At 39.5% G+C, this 19,652-nt stretch overlaps 1 protein-coding gene across 6 annotated transcripts in view; it reads right to left on the reverse strand.

Annotated features, from left to right (window-relative positions):
• Positions 1 to 1,136: 1,136 nt before the first annotated feature.
• Nedd4 (E3 ubiquitin-protein ligase Nedd4) overlaps positions 1,137 to 19,652 on the reverse strand; it is a 52,486-nt gene continuing 33,970 nt past the window's right edge. For all 6 annotated transcript variants that reach the window (XM_028321205.1, XM_028321204.1, XM_028321206.1 and 3 more), the window contains 10 exons: positions 17,866 to 17,964; positions 17,251 to 17,376; positions 16,310 to 16,434; positions 14,315 to 14,456; positions 12,890 to 13,099; positions 11,743 to 11,849; positions 10,560 to 10,693; positions 8,262 to 8,490; positions 6,705 to 6,874; positions 1,137 to 5,890 (listed from right to left, as the gene is read on the reverse strand). In XM_028321205.1, coding sequence (XP_028177006.1) covers positions 5,788 to 5,890; positions 6,705 to 6,874; positions 8,262 to 8,490; positions 10,560 to 10,693; positions 11,743 to 11,849; positions 12,890 to 13,099; positions 14,315 to 14,456; positions 16,310 to 16,434; positions 17,251 to 17,376; positions 17,866 to 17,964 — 1,445 coding nt within the window. In that variant the 3' untranslated portion in view covers positions 1,137 to 5,787. The remainder of the gene's footprint in view (positions 5,891 to 6,704; positions 6,875 to 8,261; positions 8,491 to 10,559; positions 10,694 to 11,742; positions 11,850 to 12,889; positions 13,100 to 14,314; positions 14,457 to 16,309; positions 16,435 to 17,250; positions 17,377 to 17,865; positions 17,965 to 19,652) is intronic.

The raw sequence follows: 19,652 nt of genomic DNA on the forward strand, positions 1-19,652 counted from the left end.
ACATATAATTGCTTTAATGGAAATAATGTGCAAGTTGACACGACAACAATAGTATTTCGAAGATAATTCGGTTGGATGAGCCATTATTTATAATGCCCGCGTCATATGGCAATCGGAAATCAGTAAATCAACATGTCACGTAAGTCGAGGAAGTAAAACTTATACATTGACATTTATTATCACTTCCAGTGGGAAATACCCTTTAGGCATACATTTTTGAACTTTAAACCATATCAGTAAGGTCCGAATGTGGTGGGAACTATATCGCCACCTCATAAAGGCTTAATACACAGGTGAGAAATAAAATTTGGTTGCCTAGTGTACTCGAGCCTTAATTTTGTCTTGTCGTGTTCAAACAGCACTTGATAAAACTAATTGAATGACACCTATTTTATTGCAAGTTACGAATTCATAACGAGTACTATGAAATTACATACATAACTTGAGTAAGCACTAAGTGAATTTGATGTATGGTTATAACATGATTTTGTATGGAATGGTTAATCGAGGTATCGTGTAGGTACCTATATCTATAGGTGGGATGGGAGTAGTCTTCTTTGAAGGAAGATTGAAGAATCGGGACATCCTGTAAAGTTACATTTATGCGTTTCGAATGCGAACTCTATCAAAACTTTTCTTGGACTAAAAACTGCTCCAGCCTTAACAGTTTTTGTTTCAATTATATTGAGGCTGGTTTTAGTGTCAGTGTGGATCGCTCCGCACAGCCGATCTGTATGAACTGCTAGGGAGCGAGCGGTTCCTCCGGACCGCATTACTCTAAAACGCTCCCTAGAAGTTCATACAGATTGGCCGTGTGGAGCGGGTCCGCACTGACAGTCCGCGTGACACTAAAACCAGCCTGACAGTTAAAAGAACTCCAACATTAAGTGGCTCTTAACAATGAAAGTGACGATCGTTAAATAACCGACAAGGAATCGGCAAAGGTCACCCGAGCAGGTAATATCTCGAGTTCGCAATTTCTCTATAATTATTATGCACGCCAAATTGAGTTGTATGTCAACAAAAGACCACAGCAGGGCGTGGAGTTCAGTAGGCTTATTTGAAAGGTCAATACTAGTTTTAGTAAAAGGCCATGATTTGGTAATCAACAGCTTGCGATTCCATTGTAATTCCTAGATAATTATATCTTAAAAATTTAATTATTATTATTTCTAATTAGATTGGAAATTACTAATTTCATTAGTACTTTGGGTTCCAGCTACATTTCCGGTTCCAGGTACATGATTACTTGTAATCGAAAATAGCAGTTAATGAAACTATTGCCTATGAAGGAGTGCCTAGTTTGTATTATCACACCGAGTGTATTTATGTGCAATTTGTGTGCAGTGTTTCCACATTGTTTTTCTACATGATGATTGATGTTTAGTGACCATCGCGGCAAGGTCGACATTTGCGTAAAGCACATCTTACGTTCATATTGGGAGATAACTTGCTTCCTCGATCGATGCGAAGGCGATCGACACTTTCTTTTGGCCTTCTATAGCGATATAAACATCTAAAGTGTGACATTTAATGAGCGAAGACTAATTGGTGAAGGTGTTTCGTATGTTTTTTTTACTACAACTGGTCTAGATTCAATTAATAGACGAGACACAAAAGTGGGTGAGTCAAAAAAATTTATACGGTTCTATGTTTCGGAAGGCATGTCAAATCGTTGGTCTGACGCCTAAAGCGGTGCACGCAGTTTGAACAGAATTGTGACATCAATTTATAATAACCCACAAAGTAGTAGAAGACTACAACTTTTTCTATGTCAGCACCGATAATAACTCCATAGCAATTATTTACGTTATGTATCGCAATTCCACAGTACCAACTATTATGAAAGTAACACTCTCATAGTTAAAACTAAAATACGCCGCGTACAAACTAAAATAACTACAAAATAATTAAGTAAACCTTTTATAAACGTATCTTATTGACTTCGTATAAGTTAAAAGTAAATAAATACAGGGTGTAAATAATTGCTCCACGTCGTAATAATATAATTTCTTTTATTTTTGTTCCATTTCATGGAAAACAATCTTAATTTTATAACCTAATTTAGCAATTTTTTACACCTTATACTAATTAATATTTATATACAATGCGTTGAATACGAAAATATCATTTTTATACTAAGCAAAAGCAGACTGATCATTAAAGTATACAGGACGCAAAATTTAAAAAATATATAATCATAATAATAACACACTGACAAACAACTCTTTTAATTACAATTCATTAAGTTAAAAATTACAACGAAAAGATTTTTCGAAAATGTCAGCTATATCACTTGATTTAAAATTACCAAAGAGCAAATAATACGTGGAATAAATTAAATAATAATGTTTAATACATTTGATGCATCTTCAACGTACAAAACCATCCAATCTGACTTAAGATTTGGCGGACTGAAAGAAATGAGGGCTATCGTTTTAGCGCTCACCAGTTAGCGCCACTGTAGAGTAAGGTCCTGTCACTTGCTAGTAGCGAAGACAGTGGCACCAACTGGTGAGCGCGAAAGTGGTAGGAGGACTATCGCATTTGCACTCATCAAGATGGCGCCACTGTAGAGTAAGGTCCTGTCAATCGCCAGGGGTGCCAACTGTTAAGTATAAAAACGATAGCCCTCATTGGCCGTATCTTGGTGTCAGACCTATCAGTATCAGGCACATCTGATGATGTCGAGCTACATTACAATACACACGCTTCTTCACCGTGAAATGGCAATAGATAACAATAGTACTAGCGTACAAAGTGGACCTTACGTCGCCGTTTACACACTAAAATTGCTTAAAGAAAACATGAATTTTAGAGTTAAGAAATGTCGTAGACAAATCTTACAAAGGACACTGCCAGGATACGGACTGAGTTAGGACTCCTTGATGATTAGGAAGATTGGGAGAATTTCTAGACGGTCTAGATGACATAATAAAAGCTATCGAATTCAATTCCAAGGTTTAGAACATAGTTAAATAGACAACGAATGACGTATTAAAATTAAATAACAAAGGAGTCCTAATTTTGAGGAACACAAACAGGCAAATTCTACAGAATGACGACCTCCGCAGTCCTTGACTGTCTGTGCAAAGTTACACAATAATTATTTGTTCTAAAGGCACATCATAAAAAGTATATCATCAACTAATGATATTATAATTACAATTCATTCAAGTTATTACATCAAGATTTACGAGAACTAGACTTTAACAAACTTGATCTAAAGGCAACAGTTCAAATATCTCTTTCACACATAATCGGACTAAGAAAATGTGGTTTAGCTAGCGGGTCGGGGTAGGAACACTAGTCACACTTCTCGATATTTATTGTCTAATTTAAAATGACACCAATTCATAAGTTCATGATAAATTCATAAGTTTCACACAATAGGAAGCAGTTTGTATGTACCTATTTCGTTGAGTCAGTCTAAGGCTCATATTATAAAACGCCATCCAAGTTAGAGTTGAAATCTTTCAGCAATAATAGGCAACCTGTGATTGGCCACAACCAATCGGGTTTGGATCGACTTTTGGGATTCATTTGATAATACGGGCCTATGAACTGATTTATTTGAAACTAACACTAAGGGCTCTTTCACATTTAGTTCAAATAAGTCTGACGAATATTTTGTTGTTAGACTGAAGTATAAATCCTTATAATTTCTGCCACAAACATATTATTTTCATTGTACTTTTTCTACCATCATACAGCAATAAACAACAAGTATACATAGAGGATTATCTAATTTATTATGGCAAATAGTGAAGCTAGCCGACTAACGATGCAATATGTCTGAAAAGTTATGTTCATATAATGTCCTCGTGTCACATTTACATACAATTTTCCTATATTTTTGTCTGTGAGTTGTGAACACTTCTTTTATTAATTCTGATGTATGTCAAGATTCATATATTTTTTTTAAAAGTGACAGTCACTGGACTCTTAATTTATTTAAAATCCATTGAAAAAAGTCATAATTATTACGTGACCGGTTTATGATCGTATACCAGACATTATCAAGCCCGTATTCACAAACGATGCTTGCTTAAGTGAAGCAGCAAATCAAACGCACAGCGTTGAATAGAGGTCTGCGATTGGTTCGTGTGTCACCCTGTGCGTCCACGGGCACTGTGAGACCTCATAGTAATGTTTGTGAATACGGGCTATCAATCTACCTAGTGTAGGACATATTATTTGCTGTATGAATTTGTTTCCTTATTTTGATTAACTTGTAATAAACTAAAACAGATATTTTTTTCTCTTTCGTTTTTATCAAACACAGACATACCTTCAACATTGCATAGCAAGGAATAAACTAGTAATGATACTACGAAAGTACTCGTACGTACTCGTAAAAGTATAGGCACTCGATACTACAATGCTACTGAACCACACACACTTGAGCATTCACCGCCCTCATGAAAAATTATTAATTTAATGTCTATCTATTTTTCCAAATTTTCTTTGTTTTATATCAAAGTTTTCATGTTTCAAGTTTTAACAGACATACTGACTTCGTAAGCTTTACTTAATTTTGACTGATTGTTTGTACTTCAAAATTCAGTGATCTAAAAGAGGTCGCAATTTTTTATGATTTCTCACATACAGGGTTACCTTAATACATCCTATGGTAGTTGCGTTGCTAGCGAGAATCTACTTAGCTTGTCAAACTGATCATAGTAATGAAAATATTTTGCTTATATCTTTCGAACTCTAAAATGAATGTTATTCTTTTATTCAACAAATGCAAATTTATTGCAATTTAAATATTTATTTTTAAACCTGACTTCACAAGTTGACTAATGATAATAAAATCTAGTGAACTGAAGCTTTTCCAGACAAAAATTATGGTCGATTGTTAGCCTGATTGACCAAAAAGTATAAAACAATAAATCATCATCATCAGTCATGAATAACCGTAGTATAGTAGTGCAGTCCATCACGCTGTGTATTTATTACACTCGAGTTTTATTGACAGCTCATTTTATTTAGCAAAGATTTTATTTATTAGTACATTAAAATGGTCCTATCACAAGTTCAGTTTACATTCATTCACTCACTCACAAACACTTCAGTCATTCTAAATTGATATTGCCTTTTCGTTGTCTACCGTCGTATTCATAGTCATAGTAGTTAACACTTCTGTGGATGGATGTGGCGTAGCTTCTACTAACACCAGCAAATTCTACTGTAAAAGCGTATTTATAGGAAGTTTTAGTTATGAAGAACTAGCAAATTCTGTGTCGACTTCTATACTCGTTTGCCAAATAACAACATACATAATTTATTGTATAGTCTAGTTTTTAATTCGAGGTTAGTAACTGACATTTAACCTTAAAACCAACCAATACGAATCATTGAAAGACCGAAAGTCAGTTATTACTCGAAATAAAAACAGACTATAACACAGATTTTGCCGTTTGTGGTCTGTTCTAAACATCGTACAGTTTTGTAGCTTTGATTAAGAATGGTCACACAGCGGTAGTTTAGATGTATGTCACCGTAATATTGTGAATTCCGTCAGATTATAATCTGACGTAGTTAAATTACAATCTAACCTAACCCACTGTTAGTTTACAATCTCACGCGTTATATTATAAACTGACGGAGTTCACAATTTCGTGTTGACATATAGATATGATCGGTGTGAGCAAGCAACAACAATTATTCCCATACAATAAGAGGCACATTGCGTCAGCTGCATAAAGTCCGGTCCGCGCACGCACACGGAGGCTTGTGTCCACTGCACAGTGTGGGGGAGACGCGTGTGTGTGTGAGAGGGGTTCAGTCGACGCCCGCGAAGCCCTGCGAGCCCTCGATGGCCTTGATGAGTTTCTCTCGGAGTTGCTGGTAGCTCTCGTATGGAGGTAAATCTATGCGGTTGAAGCTGGAAAGGAGACGCGATTCAAATATTAGAACAATCAGAGAGAATCTGAGATCTATCACGCAGTGTCCTCTAAGTCACAAGAAGTAACGACACCCTCGCGAAGCGCCGCAATCCGGCACATAAGCCGCAAGAAAGGGGTACTATTGGTTTGATCGTACTCGTCGCCGACTTAGGACATCGCGTTAGGGTGCATTTCCACTGAGACTAAACCGAACGGAACGGTGGTTTCATATTCCATTCCTTCCATTCATTTCCATCTCCAGTTGTTGAATACGTAAATAGTAAGCCCGATCCGCTCAACATCAATATTCGTCCGAAACTACCATAAGCGATTGTATGGTCGTCAATGTGTTTCCAGCTGTAACTTAGCAGGTGACCTGGTTTCCGTCACATGCTGGGAGCTACAACTCAACTCTCAATTCGATCCGGCCAGTTGACGAGGATCGAAATGTCGGGGGTGTGAGAGGATCGACTAAGGACTATTATAAGGTCAAGTTGTCCGAGTCGAGTTGACCGGCATCTTGTTATCGTAGACTATCTGGAGACACCAGCCTGTCAGTCTCATAAAAACTCATTTATTTATGCAAGGAGACTTTTAAAAAGTACTTTTACACGTCCCAGTATTAACTCTAACACTGCTTCAACACAATAACTGGGCCAGAGAAGAAGCAGCGCAAGAAACTTATGCCCGTTTTCACCATCAATCCCTAATTTTTGTGACTGCTATGAAAAGAAAATTCCTGTTATGTGTTACTTACAAATCACTTAAAAATTAGGGATTGATGGTGGAAACGGGCTCGTCTCTATTACTTACCAGGTGTGCGCGCGAGGGTAGTTGTCAGGGCTGCCCCACTTCTCGATGGTGAACAGCTGCGGGCCGTTGGAGCCGTACAGCTCCTTGAAGCCGTTCATCGGAACACGAGACGTCCCTGTTACGAACTGTAGCAGGCGCGAGCGCATCTCGTTAGAGAATGATAGCACCACCTGGAAATTAAATGAATGAGTTTATTCAGTACATAGGCACAAAATATAACAGAAGGTAAACTCATGTATGTACCTCGCTTTGCATACTTGCGCTCGGCCGTCGCGCTAGGGTTGTCTTGTCATGTGTTGCGTTTATTTCGTTATGATAGAAAAATGTAACTCTTAATACTATGGAAGAAAGATAATAACAGATCGTATAATTATGTAGTTATGTTTAGTACGTTATTATAGTAATAGTTTGCAAACAAATACACAAGAAGGAAGTAGTATGTAGGTGGGTGGTTGACACTATTATCCAATAATTCCTAAAACCTCTTTAAAACACTTCGATATTCCTAATAATTGAGTTGGCTTTCAATTTGTCAACGTTAAACGAACTATTGAAATTCAAATAAATACCTTACTTACCTCCCGGAATCAACTGGTAGTTTAAACAACGAAAATTTAGTTCTTAATGTTGAGTGTAAGCAACCATCTACTTAACAAATGTTATAATACCCCTTTTTTGTTGTTCACTCATTTTCGCACAAACAAAATAATTTCACAAACGCGTGAGCAGTCGCGCCTCGCATTCGTCCAAGACAGTCTTAATAACGCGTAAGTGAGCAGTGTCTATGTGTGCGTGGCTCGAGCGCGCTTAGTATGGAGTTTACCTTCTGTTATATTTTGTGACATAGGCCCTTTTACAGGGCACTTATACACGTCCCAAATATAACTTGCCCTACAACCACTTCGGGACAACATATGGGCTGGTGCTGAGAAGAAGTGGCGGAACTCAGTTATCTTTCTCAGTCATGCGATTTGTTTTAATAAAAATATGGCTCTTTAATAAAGATTTAATTAATGCTACTGACAACGCCACTCTCGTAGCGGAGTTTTGGTCTGACACTGTTTACTGTATAAGTTTGGTTTCGACATGACAAGAAAAAGAATATGGCTCTTGTAAAATGATCATCAAAAGGATGAGAGAGTTGACAAGAGAGATAAGAGAGCCTTAGTGGGCGGGGCAAATAGCCTGTAGAACTGATAGGTGTTGCGGCAGAAAGGTGGGCGGGGCAAATAGCCCGTAGAACTGATAGGTGTTGCGGCAGAAAGATTCTCGCATGATAATCCCACAGTGATGTATACAGGCTTTTCATTCGGTGGATCGACAATCCAGTGAAGTGCACGGAAAGCACCAGGATGCGGGCGATGCAAGATCGGTCGTTAACCTGAGATGTTTCCATGGGAAAAGCTTTTGTCTAAGGGGGCGTCCATTAATTACGTGAGACAATTTTGGGTATTATTTAACCCACGTAATTAATGGACGCCCCCTAACAGTGTTCATTCCTGGTCGCTTGATTGAAATGAGTGTACGAGGGGTAATCGAGGACAACTTTGCACTCACCCGCCAGAACCACTGCACGACAAGGTGGTTGGCGTGGTAGTCGCCCTTGTATAGCGTGTTGGCGCGCCAGTCGCGCACGTCGATGTGCTGGATTCCGCACAGCAGCAGCTCCAGTTCGTGCTCGTCGAAGATCTTCAGCAGCGGCAGCGGCACCAGCGCGCCCAGACCCTCCAGGAACGCGAACATCTGCTCCTGAACGCGGCTCACGAAGCGCCACTGGATCACTAGTCTGGAGACAGACCGCTCACTTTAGCAACTAATATCAGGCCTGTTCATCTCCGCAAGTTTACATCGCAAACAAAACACGCACGATGGCCCACCTACAGGATACTATTCGACAAGGCCTCACATACGAGCGAACATTGACTCACGCACGCGTATTCTTGTGTATGATGGAAGAAAATAAAGAAAATGGTGTAGTAAATACTGTGCAGTATTTAACTGCCTAAATAATAATAAAAACACAGAATGTAATTTTTTAAGTTGCCTCAAGACACTGAGAGGTAAATAAGTAGTTAATATTATTCATGATAATTCATGCTAAATCATGTATTTCCTCCGCCATTTTCCGCAATTTGGCACCTCACGTCACATCATTTTACCGAAGTCAGCCCTATAGCTTCGGCGCAGTGCCGATCACTGACGTTTGTCAACAAAATGGTGTTTGACTCTTGAGACAGGCTAAATTACACCATATTGTTAATGACATTGAACATACATTTTTTTAAATACCTTCGCGAAGTAAAACTTCTGTACGTAGTACTTATTATTATTCTGTGCTAATATACTCAGCATCAAATTAACGCGAACTACAAAGATTTTCTTCTGACACAATCATGGTGCCCCAACAATATTGGTGTTATTTGAAAGCCCAATAAATCACCGTTTGATGAGAGCGAGAGAAAAAACGGAAATGGGTATCTGAAACTGTAATCCATTGTACAGCACATCACACTATACATTGTCTTTGCAAAATCGCCCACAAATCACATACAACAATGTTAAGTTGGACATGACGTCATCTGTACATAGCTTAGTCGTGGGGTTCCCACGGAGAAGAATAGGACCAATACTATGGACATAGCCCGACGGATTAGCAAGCTTAAGTGGCAATGGGCAGGGCACATAGTACGCAGAACTGACGGCCGATGGGGCAGCAAGATACTGGAGTGGAGGCCGCGTACCGGAAAACGCAGCGTGGGACGTCCACCCACAAGGTGAACCGACGACATAATAAAGGTAGCAGGAAAGCGCTGGATGCAGGCCGCTACCAACCGGGTAACATGGAAAGCATTGGGGGATGCCTATGTTCAGCAGTGGAGGTCCTATGGCTGAGATGATGATGATGATAATGATAATGATGATGATGATGATGAATGCTCGCCCGCTAAAACTTCTCTCTTTATGTGTAGATGCAGCACATCAAACTACGTTATTGTTGCAAAATCGCCCCTAACACAACTACATAAGATACCATAATGTTTATGCCTCCTGTAACTTAGCCAATTCCATTCATCCCATGCAAATCGTAAAAGGCGACTAAGGAACAAAATAATATGAGACCATCAGGGCTTCCCAACCCGTATAGCCAGTATGCGAAGTGTTGATCAAATCCTTCACATGCCTCTATAGTCTGGTCTCTCGCACACTCACTGCGGGCGCCCGTCGCACAGTCGCGACAGCAATATAATTACGCGCGAGCGATAAGGATGGGTAGCTTGGGGTCATTGGACAAAATTCTACGTGCTCACAGACCGGGCTTTAGCATTTAGCTAAATTATTCTTACGTCATTTACTATGGGCCACATTTCCAGCTACCCATTTCCAATCATGTCCTCTCGTTCTCTCTTTTGCGATAGATCGCTAGGAATCACCACTTGATGAGAGCAAGAGAAAAAACGGAAATGGGTAGTTAGAACTGTGCGACCCATTGCACAGTACATCATACTATACATTGTCTTTGCAAAATCGCCCGCAAATCAACTGCATAAAATACCATAATGTTAAGCTGGACATGACGTCATATATACATAGCATAATCGTAGGAAACCCACAGAGTAGAGAAGAATAGACCAAGACCAAACCCCATTCTTCCCGAGTCATAAAATGCGACTAAGTGATAAACTTTCAATACGATAATGTTATGGTTTATGGAATAAATGACTATGACTTCTAACCCGTCTGGATGGCGGAAACTGTAGGCCTAATCCATTAAGGTAAATGAAAGTGGGTCGTCTTCCTGCAATGGATACTAAATGATCTGACAGTGACATTCATAACGATACAATATTTACTTACTTAATATACTCATCCTTATTTTCGTTATCTACGGAAATATTCGCGCCTCCCGGCTTGAGGTCTCTTTGGATGGTCTTGCCGAACTGCTCCTCGTCTACCGAGAACGTGAGGTCCAGTTCTGATGGGTCGTTTTCCTGGAAGTATAGAAATACTGGTTATTTTGACCCTCAAACAAGTATGTGAATCCTTTCACTATTACCGGAAATACGCTAAATTAATATTTTAAGTGCAAAGGTCTATAATAAGACTGAGTGAAGGAAGCCTGCTTGTGAGCACGACTGTAACAACATAGCTGAAACGTCTAGCAAGTACTTATTTACTGACGCGTTCAGTGTAAAAAGTGTGCATTTGAGTCCCGTTTTCTCACTTAAAAGGTTCTTATATTTTATTTATTTAATAGGACAACCAACAAGACATACACTAGAAGTCAATCAATATTTACAACGTATTTAAACTTAATCTAAGTGCTGCCTTAATTAAAGGTTGCCACGGCATGCAATAGTGGACTTATACTGTTGGGAACCCAACAACGCGCGGGAGGAGACGTGCGGGCGGCGTACAATGACTAACGTCACCTCGGGCCGACAGCGTCATCATCGGCTGCGCTCGGGTCACACACTCGCCTTTGGGACACCACCGTCGTCGCACAAATACCGCGTAGTCTAAGATAGTTTTCCTGTAATTAGGCTGGCGAGAATACAGCACCTATTTTTATACAGTCCGCTATTTCATTCATTATACTAATATTCGTTAGGACCCTAACAATACATTTAAACTGTGTCTACACTAAAAGAAAAGAGTTTCTTCAGCGAGTATTATTTAGCTGGAATAACATTTCGCCAGCGACTCGATGCGAAGCTGTTTAGGATTTTGCGCTTAAATGAAGATAGCTTGTCCCGAAAGACATCTATCATAACATCTTATAGATAACATTTTCAAAATCAAAATCAAAATCAAAAAATATTTATTCAGTTTAGACCACAAGTGGCACTTATGAACGTCAATAGAAAATAATAAAAAAAGAAAAAGGTAGCCCTTATGGGGCACTTTACATGTCTCCTTATCTTTTGGGCCCTACCAGCGCTTCGAGACAAACATATGGCAAGTGCTGAGAAGAAACGCCGGAACAAACTCAATTTAATTTCTTTTCTCAATTTAATCCGTAAAGGTAATATGAATGTACCTTGATCCACATAAGCGAGTTGTAGTACTCGAGGTCGACGGACTCCATGTCGTTGAGATCGATCTGCTTGCCCAACATCATCTTGTAGAACGGACGGATGAAGAATGCTGCCGACAATAACAAAATTAACGTCACTAATGAGGGCTATCGTTTTAGCGCTCACCAGTTAGCGCCACTGTAGAGTAAGGTCCTGTCACTTGCTAGTAGCGAAGACAGTGGCACCAACTGGTGAGCGCGAAAGTGGTAGGAGGACTATCGCATTTGCACTCATCAAGATGGCGCCACTGTAGAGTAAGGTCCTGTCAATCGCCATCGGTGCCAACTGTTAAGTATAAAAACGATAGCCCTCATTGTGAAATTATAGCAGGATTTGTACATAGGCCTTTTTATACTGATCATTTTTATGTCTGTGCAATAGTGTTTAAATAAATAAATAGGCCATTTTGTTACTACAAGAACTATTGAACGGTAATAAACATTTTCTTACCCAGATAGATAGCGAAACGGCCATGCCACATATTTTGGGTAAGGTATAGAATTTGTGAAGTTAAGATAAGTAGAGTTGGAACTACATAGTTAGAAGATTGGCTCCACATGAGGTCTAATAAACTTTTTCACGGTGCGAACCACGGGTCTCGACTTGGCAACATTTTACATGAAAATGTTTTTGGTTAGGGTTGATCTGCAGCGTGCAGTATCTAGGCAAAGTGACCCCTATCACGAGGCCATAAAGCCTTGGGCAGACCAAACGCAGGGCAGTAGCAGCGCAGTTTGAATACGGGCCCGCGCAAGTTGTAATACAAGATACTCTTTGAAGTATGTCACACCAAATTTGAACGCGGGCCCGCGCTCCAACCGCGCCGCACTGCAACTGCCGAACGACAAACGAGGCGGCGCGGGCGCGGGACAGAAGCGGCGCGAGCGCGGGCCCGCGCTGTTGTATTACTATGGCGGCCACATGACACACCGGACGCAGGGCGGTAGCAGCGCGTTGAAAGCGGTTTTCGAATATTTATATTTTTGACAACCGCCCGCGTTGCAACTGCTTTGAAACTGCGCTGCTTTCAGTGTGCCTCAGCCGCGCTGCAACTGACCCGCACTGATTCTGACCCGCTTTTGGTCTGTGAAAGCCTTGATTAAGACATACCGTCGAGCAGCTTGCCGTGGTAGACCGCCATGCCGGCCACGCGGCCGATGAACTTGAAGTAGTTGAGGTGCTCCTCGTTGCACACGCCGCTGTTAGGGTTGATCTGCAGCGTGTAGTTGTCCATGGCCGAGTATTCGAATAACCCATAGTACGGGTTGAACATCTCCTTGGACAGCAGGAAGAACCACTCGCGAGCCAGGCCGCCGTAGTCTGAAATAATTTGACCGTTAGTAACAGAATTAACGCTTTCGTGAACCAATGATTGGCGAGTTAGGCTCTCTCTACTCTCAGACTTTGGTTTTGAGACCCATTTGGGAATATACACTTCGTGTAATAACCACGTTAGATATTTGTTACCAATTTAATTAGGATATTGTTCATTTGACTATCTGAAAAGAAGACAAGTACCTTGCTTCGGAGGGTACAAAATACCTTGTTTCAGAGCCTTTCTTGTACCTTGCTTCAGATGGTACTTCTCGTTCATTTTCATCATATCATTTTCCTGATCTATAACAACTATGAGCAAGCATATTTCATCGTAGATCAAATACTTCTTACCATCACGCTAGGATATGCCATAAGCAGACTTCAAAATAACAGCCTTTAAAAACTTCACTGCAGGCCATAAAAGTGTGGTAAAATATTACCAAAAACAAATGAATTGAAATCATTTGCCTAAAAAAAAAATTAACCCCACTACTCCTCAATCCGACTGGCCAGACTGGGTAGTGTTGGCCAAATCCTTCAAACACCTAGTAAATTAGAGGTTTATGACCTGACCAGTAGGCCTAGGATGCGCGCCGCGATAAGCGGTTATCACGCCATTTTATCGATTTTGCCCATACATTTTGACGTCGATAAAAGCACAGAATAATAATAAGTACTTCGTACAGAAGATTTTCTTCGCGAAGGTATTTAAAAAAATGTATGCTCAATGTCGTTAACAATATGGTGTAATTTAGCTTGTCTCAAGAGTCGAGCACCATTTTGTTGACAAACGTCAGTGATCGGTACTGCGCCGAAGACATAGGGCTGACTTCGGTAAAATGATGTGTGATGTGAGGTGCCAAACTGCGAAAAATGGCGGAGGAAATACATTAATAAGCATGAATTATATTTTGTGTTTCTAATATTATTCAGGCAGTTAAAAATACTGTAGAGTATTAATTGCACCACCGTTTTTACATATGGTTTATTGTCTTTACAATGCAAATGGGTGAAGAATACGTGCGTGCGTCAATACTCGCTCGTGATTGTCCTGTCGATTTGGTATCTCAGGAGGGGTAGTCGCGCGTGTTTTGTTTTCGATGCAAACTCGCGGAGATGAACAGGCCTGATAAAAGCTATCACGGCGCGCATCTTAGGCCTACTGATGATGATGACGCAGATAAACTCCTGTTATAAATAAAGCATGAAGTGACTCACCGAGGCCGACCTCGGACTCGAACTCGACCCAGAGCTTTGTCTTGAGCAGGTCGAGGCGCACGACGGAGCTGATGATGCGGTACGAGTCCTCCAGGATCGAGTTCCGCCGCACCTTGATCTCGAACTTGTTGGGCACGTTGCTCTGCGGGATGGGATTTTATGTATAGCCTGACCAGGAACATAAAAACCCTGGCATAGAGGCGCTTCAATTGCATTTGATAGTGCAACACTGGGTACAGTCGTACCTGTATTAAATTAATAGGCTAACTTTATGTATCAGGATTCAGGATTATAGGCTTATTTAATATTTTCATAAATTAACAAAAACGTATTATATTATAGATAAACTGGTTTAAATAAATTAAATGAAACCATCAATCGAGCAAGTAGGATTTTATTATTATTCATCAATAATCAAATTCTGAACTTGAATATTCAACTGTTACTGCAATGTCTGCTCATGAACGCTTCAAACTCGGTACTTCTATCCCAATTCCATAAAATTCAATACTTACAAAGTGACAAAAAACTTTAAAATAGGTAGTTGAAACAAACCACAGCTAATTTTCATAGTTGACTGTACTATACGATAAACATGTCAGTCNATTTAGAAAAACGTATAACTTGACTTAAATATGTTAAAAAATTAGTTAGAAAAATTTTTTGTTAAATATGTTAAAAAAATAGTTTTAATTTAATATGACATTTCTCGATATGTCCCAACACTAACATTTTTGTAACTCGAGATAACCTTGTAGAGACGTCGTTAATACTCTAGCTTGATTTTTATAATTTCGAATTACTACTTATTGGTGTAATTTAACGCTGCATTTACACGAAATTATCATTTTTATTGGAAGCACTGTCGTCGAAAATATTGTTTGTAGGTCAGACGTGAATTATTTCTTGTCCGCTAATATTTAGCTCTCATTGAACGCTACTACAAAGTTATGTCGTTACTTTTGATGACATCTGTCATTCTAATCAAGCTATATTGGATAGACTATACGTCACATTTTCAAAATCCGCGCGGAAAATCGCTCCGAGCGGAAGAGCGCACTTTGAGCTTGAATATTTCAGTCATTTTTAAAGATATCAAAAAAATAAAAATACAGTATTCATTCTAATTTTTTGTAGTTTTTTTTGGCATCTTCAACAAAAATTGTGCGCCATGTCCATTGCGCACATTTAAAATAAAGTTTGTTTACACTTTGACAGCAATAGACTGACATGCAAGGTGACATGTCAATGAAGTTTTCAGTTACTGTTGCCATTAAAAGAAATTAGTACCATTAATTTTCCGCAACATGGCGAGGGTTTTTATGTTCCTGGTCAGGCTATAATTTACGTGGAAAGATTCTACAAAACACGGATGTATTCAGAAAAGCCGCCTCTGATCTAGTGGTAAGACCACCTGCTTCAGACGCAGAGGTCCCGGGTTCGATTCACAGTGGGGGCAGATTTTTCTGTTCGGTTTGGTTGGTGGTAGGGCTTGTTCTAAGTCCGCCTGGCTAGCTACCACCATCTTACCTAAGTCTGTCGCCATAACAACAATGTTAACAGCGTTGTTGTGTTCCGGCAGTTAGAGGTAAGATAGCCAGTTCCTCCGTGGTTGAGGATTCCGGGTAAACTCGCTTCCACCTTCGGCCTGATCATAACTTACCATCAGGTGAGATACAGGCCAAGAGCTTCCTCGTTGTGGATAAAAAAAAATTAAAAAAAGATATTTAGCAATCTTGGACTGATATTATGGACCCACTCGTAACATACGCATAAATTTTTTAGCTGGACAGAATAACGGGGCTTCTTTAAAAAATACTCGTTATGATACTTGGTTTTGGAAACTATGATACCAATGTTAATAAATAAATTAATATCTTTGGACATATTACACTGCGCCGCTAGTCCCAAACTAACCAAAGCTTGTACTATGGGTACTAGACAAGGGATATAAAAATACTTAAATCCTTTGAATGTAGAGGCAGCATGACTTACCGGCTTGCGCAGCTGGCTCTTGAGGTACTCATATTTGCGTTTGTAGTCGCGCGAGTACGGTACAGCAGGGCCCGCGATTTGTGGGTTGGACAGCCGCGGGTCTTCCCATTGGGTGGTTCTTGTATCTGAGGAAAATATAAATAACTAATGATTAGCATCTTTAGAACCCTTCAGATAAGGTACAAATACTATTTTTAGTACAAACCTCGGCTCACGACCAACGAATTACACGTTTTAAGTCATTTAACTTGACTCTAAAAAAGGATTTACTACGAGTTTAAAGTTTAATCTCTCTCTCTTATTATTTTATTTTTTATTTTTTGTTGCTTTCTTTTTGTTGTTTAAATTCAAAGTTGTAATTAGGTACTATATTATGTTATTGTATTGTGTAAAGTTCACGGGTTGCTTACATTATAATATTATGCATGCTGTGGTTATCGTTTGTGTGGGAGCAGTTAGCTAGAGACCTTTGGCTTAATTTTTTATTTGTGTTTAATACTGTATCTCATGTTGATAGCCCAATAAAATAAATAAATAAATAAATCTCCATGCTCTCATGGCAGAATAATACAGTTGTTCAATTCATAATTGTAAACATTACTATTATCTTTCAATTAAATACTTTGACTCTATAGTCTGGTCTGCGAGCACGTAGAATTTTGTCGAATGACCCCAAGCTACTAATTATATTAATTGCTGTCGCGCTCGCACACTCACTGCGGGCGCGCGTCGCACAGTCGCGACAGCAATATAATTACGCGCGAGCGATAAGGATGGGTAGCTTGGGGTCATTGGACAAAATTCTACGTGCTCACAGGCCGGGCTTTAGTTACTTAGAACTCGTAAGATGCAGGTTGGACATGTGTAATCAGAATTTCAACCTTATTACAGTGGAATGAACTAGGTAATGTATTGACGTTAGTTCTCGAGACTGTACTCACTGTGGTCTATGAAGAATATCCTCCCGTCGGTATGCACGCGCTCCTCCCAGCCCTCCGGCAAAGCGCCAAGCTCGTCTGCCTCCGCACTCGCCGCCGCCGCCGCCGACGGCAGGTGAGACGCGCAGCCTGAAACGTGCCTTGTTGCTTAGGGAATAAGAACCATATTGGTTTGTATGGAGACGTATACGGACCGTGACGTCATAGTATAAAAAGATAATTTTTCAAAACATATTGCCTGCTACGGGATATGCAAGAAGATACGTTTGTATGACACTGAGAGCATAATATTTAATTATAAAAACGTTGAAAAAATCTGCCTAGGGCGGGAATCGAACCCACGACTTTTCGCTTGACGGGCAACTGCTCTTCCATCTGAGCTATTTAGCCACTGGATATTTAATTTTTTTTCAGTCTTCATGCTGACTCCAGGCTTTCTTCAGTTCTTCGTTTTTCCTTGTCATATTTTGCTAAGCAAAGATTAGATTAGGATTTAACATAACTTAATTTAAGTTCTGGTGGCTTAGCCGAATGACTGTAAACGATAATGGCGAAAAAAATGCCCCTTATACTTTATGGATGATCCCTAAGTGTTGAGTAAATATTCTCCAATCGTACCTGTCCTCGGATCTATCCACGTGGTGGTCTTCTGGTTGTGGTCGATGAAGAATATTCTGCCGTTAGGTGCCCTCTGCATGGTCCAGCCGGGAGGTAGACCTACAATTAGTTTACATTAACGATAAGTAAAAATAAATGGTATTCCAAGTTGTTTAAATCTCTTTCGCGTTCAATTCGATCCGAATTTGTATTTAAAAACGACGTGGAGCGTACAAGTAGGTATACAAAGTTTCCTGCTTTTCGCTAATATGCAATATCTCGTACAAAAGCCACTGAAGGTAACTGATACGCCCCTAACGGCCTATGTGTTTTTTGAAACTTGACTTTGACTTCGTTTCCACATCACCTCTCCGCTCAACTTCGGTTCAGAAATCTGATTGGTTATTCAAATTCAAACGCATCTCTTTCCTTTAGGTAGAAACCGGGCCTAAAGCCGCTAGGTGGCGTACCAGTTACCCACATCTGCTTTTGTACAGTCAGCGTCAAATATGTAGTTCTTGCCACTCAAAGTAGCCCAAAAAGTTCGCAACACGTCTTTGTTATAATAGGCTAGATGACAAAATTTCAATTATTTGTCCGTCAGACAGATAATTAGAAAATATTAGACTCATATTTTGTATTTTCTTTCATAATTAAATAATAACAGTGCTACATCGAGTTGAAATGGCGCGTTACGTCACGCTTGTGTAGATTTTTTACTCAAAAGTGACATCACGCGACATTTCAACTCAATATAATATAGCCCGACCAGGAACATAAAACCTCGCCATGTTGCGGAAAACTAATGGTACTAATTTCTTTTAATGGCAACAGTAACTGAAAACTTCATTGACATGTCACCTTGCATGTCAGTCTATTGCTGTCAAAGTGTAAACAAACTTTATTTTAAATGTGCGCAATTGATTTTGTGAATTAAATTGCTAAAATCTTTTTATAGTCGTGAAAGAAAAGTGGTTCACAATGTGTTAAAGTATTTGTCGAAGAGAAATACTAAGGGTTCGGACAATATTTTCATTGAATAATGTTTCCGACAAAGGTTGTCAAATTGACTGACATGTTTATCGTATAGTACAGTCCACTATGAAAATTAGCTGTGGTTTGTTTCAAGTACCTATTTTAAAATAAATTGTCACTTTCTAAGTGTCGAATTTTATGGAATTGGGAAAGAAGTACCGAGTTTGAAGCGTTCATGAGCAAACATTGCAGTTGAATATTCAAGTTCTGAATTTGATTATTGATAAAATAAATCCTACTAGCTCGATTGATGGTTTCATTTAATTTATTTAAACCAGTAGGCCTAAGATGCGCGCCGTGATAACTTTTAACGACGTCAATTTGTATGGGCCAAATCGATAAAATGGCGTGATAACCGCCTATCACGGCGCGCATCTTAGGCCTACAGGTTACCTATAATAACATTTTTTCGTTAATTTATGAAAATATCAAATTAGCCCGTAATCCTGAATCCTGATACATAAAGTTAGCCTATTAATTTAACACAGGTACGACTGTACTCAGTGTTGCACTATCAAATGCAATTGACGCGCCTCTATGCCAGGGTTTTTATGTTCCTGGTCAGGCTATACTGTAATTATTCGATTATGAAAAACATTTAAAAATATGTCTCCTCATTTTTTTTATTATCTGTCTGACGGACTAAATAGAATTTAGATTTCATTACCCAGTCACCATTACTATTAGAATAAGTTGTGCTATCAGCTTTGTCACGAACTATTTGACGCTGACTGTACCCGTAGAGCTTTTCGACGATTTTTCATCGATTTCAC

The sequence above is a fragment of the Ostrinia furnacalis genome, unplaced genomic scaffold (genome assembly GCF_004193835.3).
Source record: "Ostrinia furnacalis isolate ACB-3 unplaced genomic scaffold, ASM419383v2 OfSCF7481, whole genome shotgun sequence".
Lineage (NCBI taxonomy): Eukaryota > Metazoa > Arthropoda > Insecta > Lepidoptera > Crambidae > Ostrinia > Ostrinia furnacalis.